We start from the raw sequence: 14,747 nt of genomic DNA, 5'->3' as shown, positions 1-14,747 counted from the left end.
TATTTGAATTGTATAATGGTCTCTTGTTAAGTTTGGAAGTCAAACGAGTTGTAATACGAAAGTCAACAAAGGGCGTCGCAAGTTAAGTTTGTAAATTTCACTAAAATTTGGGTCAGATGTCTCGGAGCTTTTCTCTCACTCTACTTGGAGTTTCGGGGTGATCCACCTACCAAATCGAAGGTCTACGAGTCTAGTTTTCATTGTATTTTACTGTTCGTCGATATGACATCGGAGTAGAGAGATATTCGTATTTTCGTCCAAGGACGCAAACTGCTGCGAGAACAGTGATCGAGGTCGATGGCTGCTCACTTTAAGTTATATGAAAGACCCCTCTTCACAATTTTTTCTCCATTTCCTCACTATACATGACCTGTAAAACTCTCAAACCCTCTCCAATTAATCCTCTAGCAATCTCAATCCAAACCAAGAGCAAATCTATCAACTTTAACATGAAGAACAACATGGCAACTACGGAATTGTGATTTTTTTCCGCTAATTTGCTTCTTGGATAAGGACTTCACCTTGAATTAACTTGGAGTTTGGAGTGATTTTGATCATCTAAGGTATATTTTAACTTCCTTTTGATCTCTTTTAACTTCTACAAGTAATTAAACCTAGAAATTTGGTGAAAACCCCATAAAATAAGCTTTGACAATTCTTGTGAACTCTTATGGACGTGGCTTGATAGTTGGGCTGTTTTTGTGTGGCTTTAACGTGTTGTTTGGAGTTGTGTTGATATGGATTGGATCGTATTGACGAGGAGGAGTAGAAAAGTAGAATTTGTGTAGCGTTTTACGAGGAAATTACGCTACAAAAAGTCCTATAAATTCATGCCCATGAGTTGCTTGATTAAATGTCTAAATGAATATTTTTATAAGCTATGACCTTGGTTTTGTTCTTGAATAGTATGTATTATGTAGGAAATCATTCGTAAGACGTTCTAGGACTCGGGGAAATGTATATAACTCCATCGACGAGGTATGTAGGGCTTTCTATTCTCTTTGTGGCATGACTAGATTCCAAATGACCTTTCATTGAAAAGTTGTTCCGCTAACTTGGATCGATCGCGTTCCATGATAATTGAGCTGACACATACTCATCTGTACCAAATTATGGTCCACATCTTCATTTGGCTATCGATTAAAAGACTTTCCGTCCAACTTGTGTCAATTATGTCCCAAAATGGTTAAGCTTACCTTTTTCTCATGAATAACTTGTATTGAAGTATCTTTCATATTTCGTATCCCTTTTGTTTATCGAATGAAGAATGATATTAGTTATGGTACTCTTCACATCAAAGTTGAGTTGATTATACTTCCCTTAATTGAGTTAATCCTTATCTTCTTATCTATTGCTCCAATGTGACGAACCTCTCGTTAGCACACTCTTTCCGATAAAAGTTGTGTCGATCATATTTCATAAGAGTTTGGCCTTCTTTGGCTTCGTGAATAATTCATAACAAGATATTTCCTTGTACTTTTACTTCTTTGGCCTAATGATCAAATAATTATAAACGTAGCGACAATAATGATAGTTAGAGGATAGTGACAATAGGTCACCCCGACTCTTTCCATGATATTTCATCTGAGGTCAGTCTTTAATTGCACTTATATATATGTATTTATTTTCATTACCGAGTCGCGCTATAGTCGGCCGGGTAGGCACTTATATGTGCACCTAGACATGTTTCTTTCTTTACCGAGCCGTGTTGTAAGCGGTCGGGTAGGCACATAGCTGTGCACCTAGATGTACTTCTTTCTTTACCGAGTCGTGTTGTAGGCGGTCGGGTAGGCACGTAGCTGTGCATTGCCACTGATCAGTTGGGCAGAGATGATTTTATGATGATGAGCTCACCCCACATAGGGATTTGTTATTGTTATATGATATGATATATGCCTCCACAGTGAGGAATGATTTTACGAGCATACATTTACATTTATGTCACGATTATGGTCGCCCTCAGTGGCCTCGTTTAGAGTTTCAGGTTGTCTGTTATGCTTATGTTATGTTTATGCTTACTGCCTTACATACTCGGTACATCTTTCGTACTGACGCATTTTGTGCGCTGTGATCATGCCCATAGGTACGATAGATTGATTGTTGTACCTTTCTCAGTAGGATACCAAAGTTTAGCAGGGATGTTCGCACTCCATTCTCCGGAGTTGCTGATCAGAGTCATAAAACAGGATGCATGCATATATATATAGAGAGAGTATGGCTATGGGTACATCGGGGCCACTGTCCCGACCAGTTGATGCATATTAGTGCTCTTAGAGGCTTACAGACTATCAGTCAGTGTACATGTATTGCGTTTGGCCTTGCCGACCTTCTGACTAGTGGTCTTTCTTGGTTGTGGCATTGTTCCCTTGTAATGCATATAGGTGTTGTTGGGCCTTTTCTGCTTGCAGGTTATTATGATATACTTCTTACTATTGTTATTCAGCGGCCTCGTCGACCTATGATTCACGTTACATAGTTTAGATATCACAGTTGGTTCGCTCGGCCCTTCGGGTGTCGGGTGCCGGCCACACCCCCAAGGTTGGGGTGTGACAATTCTAGCCCACTACTATATCATCGGTGTATAGATAATGTATATTTACTGTATAAATATATATACATATTACTATACTTTGTATACATAATGTATATGTTTTGTATAAACACATGAAGCCAACTCAAATTATAGTGTATACATATTTACACTTATATACTTTGTATATATAATGTTTATATTTTGTATAAACACATGAAATCAATTCAATTTACAGTGTATAGATAATGGATTTAAACCGCCAATTTGAGTCCACTCTTCACTTCAGAGTACCCAAACTGAACCCTAAAACAAATCTCTGAAAAAATTCCAATTCAATAGCTCAATTGATTTCAAACTGGTGTTAGATTACCTCACTTCAAAAAAGGAACAAAAATTCACAGATTACTGATGAGGAAGAGTAGATCAGTACTAGAGAAAGTTGAAAAAATTAGTATTCAATAGGAAAAGCAAGAATCTGCTGAGTATATTATGTTTCTTTGTTGAACTTTGAGCAAGAAAATGATGAAAGAAGAGAATAGGCCTTTAATATTTTACACAGATACTGTAGCTAATCTGAAAAGAAGTGTTAATTTTAAAAAAGAGAGTGGTGGGTATAGAAGACGGGAAAAAGGAGAAGATTGAATTGAATGAGACAGAGTGATAGGATGGACACACATAACAGTTACTTGAAGATATTGGGACAGAAGACCTTTGGTCGAGTGGAAAAGCCAGGAAAAGAAATGGATCAAGTGATTTGAAGGCCCAAGAAGATGGAATATTTGAAGGGTGAAGCGTGGTGTTAGGCTGCAAACCATTTTTTTGCACGGATTGCATATTTGAAGGGTGAAGCGTGGTCTTAGGCTGCAAACCATTGCCTTCTTTTGGGTGGTCTTTAAATTTTGTCCCTCATATTTGTGTTGGAGGGGTAGTAGGTGGGGGTGGTGGAGGGGTGGGTGGTGTGACGTGGGTTGCTGTGGGATGAGGGTGGGGGTGAGTTGTTGTGGGGTGAGGTTGGGTGGTAGGGATGGGGTAGGGTGGGGTGAGTGGCAAGGGTGGGGTGGGGGTGAGTGGTAGGGTGGGGCAGAGGCGGGGTGGGGGTGAGTGGTAGGGTGGGGGTGGGTGGGGTGAATGGTGGAGGGGGATATAATGGAGAAATGAAATATGTAACCACGAAAAAACCACCAAATCCATGGTTACAAAAATTGGACTTTTCATGGTTATATAACCATGGAATGAACCACGAGTTTACAACACCATACCACATAATTTTAAGAACAATGGAAACAAACATGGTTTCATAGAAAACCATACATTAATGAACCACGGGAAACCACCATCCAAACAGGGGGTAAATTTTGTCTTTCGCTTGGATATCTGAGGTTCTGGGTTCGAACCCCCGCTCAGGCATAAAATAAAAAAATAATTTCGCAAGGAAGGGTTGGGGGGAGTGTATGCCGGATCCGGCATACAATCCTTAAGGAAAAACTAAAGTTATGCCGGAGGGGGCAGACTTTGCCTTGAGACACACACACATATATATATATATATATATTTACTTTTCAAGGCAAATTTAATTATGCCTTAAGGAAAAATTCCGCTTTATGGGGCATACTTTTAGTTATGCCTTAACTAAAAGTGTGTTCCATAAAATATAACTAAAAGTATGTCTTAAGGAAAAGTTCTGCCTTATGAGGCATACTTTTGGTTATGCCTTAATTAAAAGTCTGCCCCATAAGGCATAGTTCCTTAAGGAAAAGTTTTGTCCCATAAGGCATAACTAAATTATGCCTTGAGGAAAAGTTATGCTCCCTCCGACATAACTTAAGTTTTTCCTTAAGGACTATATGCCGGATCCGGCATACACTCCCTCCAGCCCTGCCTTGCGAAATTATTTTTTTATTTTATGCCTGAGCGGGGGTTCGAACCCAGAACCTCAGGTATCCAAGCTAAAGGGCAAAACTTAAAGACCACAAATATAAAGGGTAAAATTTAAAGACCGCAAATATGAGGAGCAAAATTTAAAGACCACCCCAAAAGAAGGGCAATTCTGCGAATTGCCCGCTGCAAACTAGCTAGGCGAAGGGATATATATTTAGAGTAAGAAGTGAATTGTTGGGATAATTTTGATAAACTAGATCACTTAGGGGTATTGGGCCGTAATTATTCCTATTTTGTATTCATGAAGCCATATAGCCAACTTTTCTTTTTGTAATTATTTATACAATATTTATACACCTATAAATAATGTGTCTAACTTGTATAAAAGCGGAACGAGTTACTCGCTACAGAGATAAACTTCTTCTGCAATTTTCAGTTGCATTTTTTATTTGAAATCAGTCCAAATGACTTCAAATTGTACAGAAAACAGACTATTTTGACGACAGTCATTCTCAAAAAATCATATTGAAATTCAAACAACAATGGTGAGTTAACTTTCTAATTTAATGTTCACCACTCAAATCTTACAAGGCAAGTATTCTAATCAAGACTTGAGCTCCAAATACAACAACAAATCGACTTTGTCAACTAACAATCAAGGGTTGGCTGGGTTGAAGAAGAGAAAAGAGGAGTGATCTTACTTTCAAATCATATACAAAATGAGCCAATTCAGGCAAAGGCGGAAAAACATGACTCGTATTATAAGCTTGAGTCAGGGAATGGAAAGCGTAAAAATCTCTACAAGTGGGCTCATCTTGTTAAATAGGCCTATTAAATTTGACCATTTAACACTTATTTTTTAGATAATAAATAATGACTACCTCCCTTCTAATTCAGTAATTTTATGCACTTCCCTATAGAAAAAATATTCGCGCTATTAGGTCACTTTCCCTCGTCGTAGCAGGTAACATGCATGTTCTGTTTTTACGATTATAAACTCTCTTTCTTTATGAATTGTCAATGCAGATATCTTTTAGGTAATATGATCATAATACAAAATTTCACATTATTAGTGTATACAATTTAAAGTTGTAGCATAATCAACATTCAACTACATGCAGATCACTTCTGAGAATCGTAATTATTCTCCCAAAATGTATCTGCCGCTTGCTGTAAAATCATATTTTATGTTAATAGACCTATAAGAATGTGATGCAAAGTACAAATAGAGGATAATATGATGAAGTATGTATTATTCTTATGAAGTAAGTAGTATATGGATAAGACTGGAAAACATGAGGATGGAAAAAACTCACCTCCTTGAGATGCATTCACGTGATAAATACATCAAACAATTTACTAGGAATATTGCACTAGTGCAATTTAGTTGATCTAGTACGTACGTACCATATTTGATTGGTTCAGAAATATCCATTATCCAACCCCTATACGTTTCTCTTGATTTGATTGATTTCAGCTGCCTCAAAGCTGATTTCAACTAACATATTGCCGCTGGGTCATTTCTTACAAATTATTTGAGCGATGCAGAGCTGCTAATCTCAAGATTGATTTATGTTTACAACATAGAAAAAAAAAATTCACAATAATTGCAGTACGTTCTTGACAGCCAGCTATTAGCTTCCATTGCTCATTGTATCTGTCAGTATAATATCAACTGAATTCATCTCAGTATGAACACTGGTGAAGTTCAATATTGGGCCATGTTATGTACAGACTCCATTGAGACAGAGAAAATTGAAATGTAGATTTCTTGAAGCTGACAGTTCAAACTAGGGAAAGGACAAATTATACTTGCACAGGTTAAATGTATCTTGAACCGGAAGCGGACTCAAAGACTTGAAACTTACGGCTTCCTATAACGATCTTAAGAGTTCACAGTCAAATATTTACAAATATTTAATGAATTTCTTAATACATATACTAAGTGTGAGCAAAAATTACTAAATTCACGTAAATCCATAATAACCAGGGTAGATATGCCTCTATCTTGAACCCTGAATAAGTGAATATCATTTGCTTAAGGTGATATCCTCTGCAAATGTTTTAAGTGGGACAACTAGCATCAGAAATAAAATAGACTCATTACCAATGCAAAAAGTACAATATAACAAAGGACCTAACTTATATACACATGCACTGAATCTGTAAGAAAAAATTACATATTAGTGTATCTTAATTTATTGTAACGGGAAATGATTCGCCTTATTTTTCAGGTTAAGAGTTAATATCAATTTTATATACCCCTTGTATAAACACTTCTTTATACATATCTTTTAAGTAATTTGATAGTGTAAATGTTCTATTAGTTCAATGTATATAAGTTAAATTAAATAGTCTAGACTATATAGAATGTAGAACAGTAGAAGATATGAGTTGTAGTACAATACAAGAGGCGATGGAACCGATTTTAAGATTCCTAGAATGGCACTTTAAAAGAAACTGTCGTTCACACAGATTTGAACCAATTTCTGTTAACTAAACAGACATATAGTACCTTATTTTGGGTCATGGAGTATTTAACAAGTACTAGGATTGAGCTGTGCCATAAATTCAAAAATAAAACCCACTAGATGTGTGGTTGGAAGGTTTTGAACCATTGACCTACCTATAAACCTTGACCACATATCTAGTTGTAAGATGAATGAACTATTAGTCATATTTACTTCTAGTTATATCTAGTCTTAATAAAACACCATATTGCAAAAAAGGAAGGATGTCTTTTTGTATTTAGTTATGGTTAAAATGAAGGGGAGCACACAACGGTAAAGTTATCTCGGTGTGACTTAAAATTCACGGGTTCGAACTGTTACACCAGCCACTGATATTTGCCTCAAGGTAGGCTGCCTCTATTATACCCTTACATATTAGGAAGCGGCATTCCATTAAGTTTAGATAAATTCATATGTGATATGTCAAATAAAGTCAATGATTCGACCGTTCCACTTCAAAAAGAAACTGTCATCAGACAAGTTAGAACAAATTAAATTTCCCTGATAATGGAACGGACATTTGTATTGTACCTCTAAGTCATTTAACAAATACTAGCATACTAGTATGTAGCCTCTTAACCTTTGGTACTTCTTCCCTCCTTCCATCCTAATGATATTAACTTTTCTTTTGCAGTTCCCTCCTTCCATCCTCATGATACTTTCTTTCCTTTTGCAGTTAGTTTGATCTTTTCCTTGAAATGGAAATTTTGTCAATGCAGTATTTGGAACTAATATAAACTTATGCTCTACTACTTTAAACTATTTCAAAATTTATTAACATCTTACAAGCCAATTACTCCACTTATAACCATGACGTGTATCTTGATATGCACTTTCATCACTAATAATGGTAAACTAATGTGATTTAGCATAAACTGGGTGTAAGTATATTTTCCCCTTACCATGAATGGATCCAAGTTATCAAAAAGGTGACTACTGACTATGAATTTTATACTCTTAAAATTCAAATTAAATAGGAAAAAGCTTTTGAGAGTACAACTGAGTAGGGTCGAAATAAAACCTTTTCTCCATTATCGATTTCAACTAATTAGTTACTCTGCCCCTAAAAGAAGGGGGGAAAATGTTGTATAGGACCACATAGATTTACTCCAGCAAATTAATATGGCAAGTATTAGCTAAAAAGATGAGGACTATTGAAGCATTATGATCCACTAATGCAGTCAACGTTCCAGTGTAATGCTCTAGAGTAGCTCATGAATTCACCATTTGTGTTACACGAATCCTTCATTTATTTGACGTATTATAATAAATATCCTATTGAACGCACGGGTGGCTCAATGTAATTTGTGGCCTAAAGCCAAACCATAATAAGAGGCCTTAAGTTTATTAATAAACTAACTTTTTCCTTAATAATTGTGTACTTTAAATTAAAACAACCAGTTCTAAAAATAAATAAAAAATTACTACAAAAGGCTTTTTTTCTTTTTTTTTTATCAATATCGTCATCAAATTAGTCATTTTTGTATATACATGTTTGTTATAAAATTTGAGTTATTTATCTTAAAACGCTCTACCACATTTTTTTAAAAAATTTAATATATTTTATTAATAATGTCTTTTATGATGTATAATCATATATAAAACAATAATTTTGGGGACCCTAAGGCAATTGCCTTAGTTGCCTACCCATTGAGCCGGCACTGATTGAACGAGTATATATGATGTGTGTATAATTATGTATCAAAAACGTATCTATACTAGTAAATCGTGTCTGGGGTCCGGAACCAAAATAACCCAAAAAAAAGGTATGAACCAAAATACCCCAGGAAAAAAAATGGGTACAAAAGTACCTTTAACGCATGAAAATCATGCGTTAAAGGTGTCCCTTTTTTTGGGCAAATTTCTCTCACCTTTAACGCATGATTTTCATGCGTTAAAGGTCTCCCTTTTAAAAAAAAAAAAAATCTTTCTTTCTTTCACACTTTTTTACATACTTTAGACATAGATTAATCATGCTTCGAGACTCCAAAACTTGAATATTTTATATAGAACCCTATTTATTTTTGTGCGATTAATAAGGTAGGCTCAACACATCAAGGATACACAAAACTTCGGATTGTCGTTTTAGTGATTGAAAAGTGCTCGAAGTCCATTTTTGTTTGAAGACTTGTCGTCATTAGCTTTAAGTTATTTATGTTTTAGGGTTATACATTATTTTTATATTAATGCGTAACTTTATTTTGACAATTTCACAAATAAATAAATTAACAATAAATAAAAAATTAACAAATTAATAATCCATAATCAATTAACAAATATTAATTCACAATCAATTATTTCTGTGTATTTTTTTTTTTTTTGCGTTATCCCCTTCAACACCCAACTAATTGGAGTCCGCAACTTAAATAACTTCAAAAGTGGGTTTGGGTACCAAAATAATCCATTAACGAATAACGAACAATAAGTTAAATCCTGAATAACGAATAATAAACTAAATCCCGAATAACGAACGATAAACTAAATCCTGAATAACAAATGATAAGCTAAATCCTTAGTTTTAGATTGAACATCATTAACAGAATTTCTGAAAAGGTTTAGTTAGTTAACATATTTTTTGATGAAGGATTAGTTAGTTAATATATAATTTTGTTCGTTATTACTTTAACTAGATGAATTAAGTAAATTATAATCGACAATACAATATCATGGATTATTCAAAATAACTAATTAAATCCTCCATAACTTATCCTAGTTAAGTAAGTTCTAATTAGAGATTTTTTTTAGTTAATTTCAAGAATAATGAATAATTTAGTATTTACAAATACGACACCTCCATGGATCTCCGTTAATTATTTGTTAATTATGGCATTGTTAATATTTGTTAATTATGTCATTGTTAATATATTTATTTCTGAAATTGTTTTTCCCGTGTTATTTACTTGTTTATCCCATGTCAATCGTTAAATAAATTAGTTCATTTTTTTTACTAATAATATCTTCTCAACGCTCCCGCTGAGGTTTGATCCATGGTGGATGAGATTAAAAAAAGTCAAAAGCCAAAGGCTTTACCACCATGCCAAGTTGGTTAAAGTAACAATGTAGACACTTTTTATTATTTTGTATGTTCACTAATGCTATCTAACTTGTTTTCTTAAATTGAATTTGAAACCTTGAAATTGACATTGATCTGGAAAAAATACCCAAAATAAAAAAAAATCGCATCAAATGGACATCCGAGCACAAATTTATGACCATTTAAAATTTCACCAACTTACAAATAAATTAGTGCGCAAAAGGTTTTTTAATGGGTTATTTTGGTACCCAAATCCACTTTTTGGGTTATTTAAGTTGCAGACTCCAATTAGTTGAGGGTTGAAGGATATAACGCAAAAAAAAAAAAAAAATTACACATAAATAATTGATCATGAATTGATATTTTGTTAATTGATTATAAAAATAAAGTTATAATCACTAAAAATAAAGTTACGCATTAATATAAAAATAATGTGTAACCCTAAAACATAAATAACTTAAAGCTAATGACAACAAGTCTTCAAACAAAAATGGACTTCGAGCACTTTTCAACCACTAAAATAACAATCCGAAGTTTTGTGTATCCTTGATGTGTTGAGCCTACCTTATTAATCGCACAAAAATAAATAGGGTTCTATATAAAATATTCAAGTTTTGAAGTCTCGAAGCATGATTAATCTATGTCTAAAGTATATAAAAAAGTGTGAAAGAAAGGAAGAAAGAAAGAAAGAAAAGAAAGAAAGATTTTTTTTTTAAAAAAAGGGAGACCTTTAACGCATGAAAATCATGCGTTAAAGGTGAGAGAAATTTGCCAAAAAAGGGGACTCCTTTAACGCATGATTTTCATGCGTTAAAGGACTTAACGGCTCCGTCCGCGTTAAGTCCTTTAACGCATGAAAATCATGCGTTAAAGGTACTTTTGTACCCATTTTTTTTCCTGGGGTATTTTGGTTCATACCCTTTTTTTTTGGTTATTTTGGTTCCGGACTCGTCGTATCTGATACCCACCCATTCTCGGGTCCACGTAACATAATTCTCCATGTAAGATTTAACAACCCACCCCTTTTGTTGCAACTGGATTTGATTGATTTCGAGCTTCACCAATTTGTACCATTATGCAAAGCTGTGGTGTCCAATCCTTCCCATAAAATATCCTATCATACTAAAAACTGAAACAATCAGTTTACTATTCTCTACCTCTTTAAAGATTTGTACGTAGTTTGCTGAAACATCCTCTGCAGGGCCCCAAACCAAAAAGAACTCGTAGCTACATTTTAATTAAAATTTAAAGTTAGATACATCGTCAATATAAAAAATTTCTACACCATTAGATCACATTTACTTGTTGTAGCTAATGATTTGTCTTATTTTTAATATTACAAATTCTAAATTAAGAAACTTTGCATATATATCATTTGGATGACCCAGTAATGTAAAAAATATATTATATTAATGGTGTATTTTACACCATAGTTACATTAAATCTTAGGCTAGAAAAGATGTCTAGGTGTGTGGATGGCCTTTTTTTCGTTGTAGCTAGACAATGCCCCACAATATGAGTGGATTTGGAAACTGGAATTCCATTTTCTAATTCCAATACAAATTGCTTAGTCCCGTACTAGTCCTATTTGCCAAATTTCAATGTTGAGCATGCATTCTTGATTCCCCATTTCAAAAACAGGATCCCGGCTTTTGATGATTCACATCTACTACATCATTGATGCACTAGAAAATTTTGGGCTCTGCAAAAGCAATTATATTTCAAAGCATTTCATGTTCAACCCAAAATCTTGATGCATATCCACTCTTGATTTATCTTCATTCTTAGCCTAGAATTCAAATCTCAATTTAGAAAATGCAGGAGGAAATTGTAATTCTTTGTAAAATTGGCTTAGACTTGTTGGAAATTCACAAACTCCACCAACCCTTTTTCTCTTTTTATTATTGGTGGGGTTTTTGAAAGGCCACAGAAGGTATTGCGGGGACCGCAAGTTAATGTTAGCGGCAAATTCGTGTATATTGAACTTAGAAGCAATATATTGCTTTCCATGAAATCTTTCCCAAAAAAGTATAATTTTAACTTCTGAAAGTGAAAAACAGGGGGCCAGAATTTTTATATAATAATCTCAACTCCAAGACCTCATCATTAATATCTTCTTAAACTTCCCCATTGCACAGCTAAATAACTTATCAAAAGAATAATTGTTAATTAAATTAAATGGAGAAAAAGGTAAAAGGAAAAGAAGCACTCAATTCCAAGATTGAACCAAATCAAAATTGAACAATGAGAAGAAAGAATAAGAAGAATATCAGTCAAAGTAGTCAAACTTTTACAGCCCAAGAAAACAAAATCTAGGGCCTTCATAGAATAAAGAGCTGTAATATATTTAGGATACAACAACAAAAATATCATCCCTAAGTCCCAAACAAGTTAAAATCGGTTATATAAACTCCCACTTCTTCTTTCAAACTCATATCATATCAACTCCAGCGGTATGCAGGAGCGTAATCCAATGTATCAGTATTGGGTTCATCAGTTCGATAATCTCAATCGGGAACATAAATTTAAGTGCAAAAATTTACTAAAATTGCAATAAATGATAGATATGAACCCATAACTTTAAAAATATAATAGGTTCAATACTAAAAATCTTAAATATTGAACCTATACAATTTAAATCCTGGATTCTTGAATGAGCTTGCTTAGATTGCCTACCCCAAACCCGAGCTCCTAGCTAATATAAAACTTATCAAATTCACGATGAATCCTCATATTTAAGAATAAAAAATTAAAAACTGAAGATTTCTCCCTAATTATCATTTTATGTGCAGACCCCCTTTTTGATTCTTGAAAGGTATGCAGACTAAATCTTTATGAATAGGAAAGTGTAATGCTGAAGGCCAACTCATGAACTTCTCATGTTTACTTTTTTTCATTTGGACTTAGGAATTCCCTTTTTCCCTTTACCTTTTTTTGCTTGCAGCAGTTCTCTGCTTCCTTTAAATAATGAATATGGCAGATTCTCCAATCATCTCCTCCACTCTGTAGGAAACACACATAATTGCCCCCAACAACCAATCCTTTCCACTATATAGACTCCTATTTCCTAACCCCCTTAAGCTACTCACTTCCTTATTTCACCTTCTTTAATATAAATTCACTTATATCCATCACCTTTTCTTCTCTTCTAACTTACCATCTTTTGTTCTTTTTTTTTTTTTTTATAAGCTTCATGATGAATCATTCTTCATCTACAACTTCTGTGAATGGATTTTACAACTTCCTCACTAGAGGACTTGACAATCTTGATCACTTGTTCCTCTCACAGAACTTCATGTCTTTCCATTTTCTTCAACATGTTTTGTCATCTCTAAGGTCTTTTCATTCCCAGTTGACATTTCTGGTCCAAAAGTTACATTTGCCTGTTGGAGAGAAATGGCTTGATGAGTACATGGATGAAAGTTCAAGACTTTGGGAAGCTTGCCATGTTCTCAAATCAGCAATCTCCAGCATGGAGAATTATTACACTGCTGGTGCCAATTTAGCTTCTTCTCTTGATGATCACCACATTTTAAATCCCCTGCTTTCCCGCCAGGTAGCTATATCGAAATTGTTTGTTTTTCTCGTAAAGTTGTAATCTTTTTAACTAATTTCTTCTTGATCACAGGTTATTCGGGCAATAAATCGCTGTCAGCGAGAAATAGTAGCACTTGAAGAAGAAAACAAGAACCTAATGGAAACAAGAATGGAAGATTTATCATTGAGATTCGACGAAAATGTTCTGATAGGATCAAAATTCAATGGATTCAGTGGCTTCAGAGGAGTGCTTTATGCAATGAAGAATGTTAGCTCATTGCTTTTGGTCATTCTGCTAAGTGGACTTGTATATTGTTGGCCACAAACAAGTTTTTACCAAAATAATGGTCATGAAGGGAACATGGGTTTTGGTTCATCTTTTATGGTTTCAACTTCAAGATTGCATCAGAGAGTAGTAGCAGAGGTGAACCAGGCAGAAGGGCAGCTGCCCGGGATCCTTCTTTTCGAGTATCGAAGAGCAAGAGTAGCCATGGCTGAGTTGAAAATTGAACTAGAAAGAGCTAAAGAGTGTGGATTAGTATTATCACAAGTTGATATCAATGACAAGATTGAAAATTTGAAAGATTGCTTTGGAATGTTGAAGTGTGGGGCAGAAAGCATCATTGGCCAACTTGATGACTTCTTTGATGAACTAGTAGAAGGAAGAAAGAAACTTTTGGACATGTGCACTCATAGGTAAAATCACAAAGAAAAAAAGGGAGAAATATTTGTGCAACCATAGCCTTAGAGATGGCAGAATTGTAAGAATAACTTAGTGGGATAGTCTTTTTTTTTCTTTTTTTAGATCCTAAATGTCATTTCTTATTTCTATTTTGCAGCTAAGTTTAGTGTTGAAGACTTTAGGAGGAAGTTTTCTTTGTCAAGTAATGCATGAATATTATCCTCAAGGAAAAATAAAACAAGAATGTGATTCTTCCTTTGAATAAAAGTAACATTACTAAACAAGAAGAATATGTTGGATAAAGATCGCTTCAGTAAAAGAAAAAAGAATCATAAAAAACAATTTCCACTCAAAGAGTATATTCTTCTCTTTATCATCAAATAACTGCATCAAAGATAAGAATTGTCTGTTCTTGTTTTACTGACAAATGCCAGTAGTCAGTCACTTCAGTGGAATAACACGAGAAGATTGATAAGAATCACTATTATCATAACATATGCTACTTTTATTGTATATGCTGTTCATTCTACCAACATATTTAGTAGGTGTTCGGACATGCGATTTCATCTCATG

The 14,747-nt window shown here is 34.3% G+C and overlaps 1 protein-coding gene across 1 annotated transcript; it reads left to right on the top strand.

Moving 5' to 3' along the window:
• The first annotated feature begins 12,400 nt into the window (after window positions 1–12,400).
• On the top strand, window positions 12,401–14,441 carry LOC132598684 (uncharacterized). Its single transcript, XM_060311699.1, has 2 exons — window positions 12,401–13,511; window positions 13,584–14,441. The coding sequence occupies exons 1-2, from the start codon at window positions 13,149–13,151 to the stop codon at window positions 14,190–14,192; spliced, it is 972 nt and encodes a 323-aa protein (XP_060167682.1). The 5' UTR covers window positions 12,401–13,148; the 3' UTR covers window positions 14,193–14,441.
• The last annotated feature ends 306 nt before the right edge of the window (window positions 14,442–14,747 follow it).

This window comes from Lycium barbarum, chromosome 6 (assembly GCF_019175385.1).
Source record: "Lycium barbarum isolate Lr01 chromosome 6, ASM1917538v2, whole genome shotgun sequence".
NCBI lineage: Eukaryota > Viridiplantae > Streptophyta > Magnoliopsida > Solanales > Solanaceae > Lycium > Lycium barbarum.
Note: the sequence above shows the minus strand (reverse complement) of the source record. Positions and strands in the feature narration are given on the sequence as shown.

Bases quoted from the DNA above. Each gene is read 5' to 3' on its own strand.
- LOC132598684 (XM_060311699.1), top strand. From the start codon at position 13,149: ATGATGAATCATTCTTCATCTACAACTTCTGTGAATGGATTTTACAAC. The intron at 13,512-13,583 runs GTAGCTATATCG...TCTTGATCACAG, and splicing joins ATCCCCTGCTTTCCCGCCAG to GTTATTCGGGCAATAAATCG.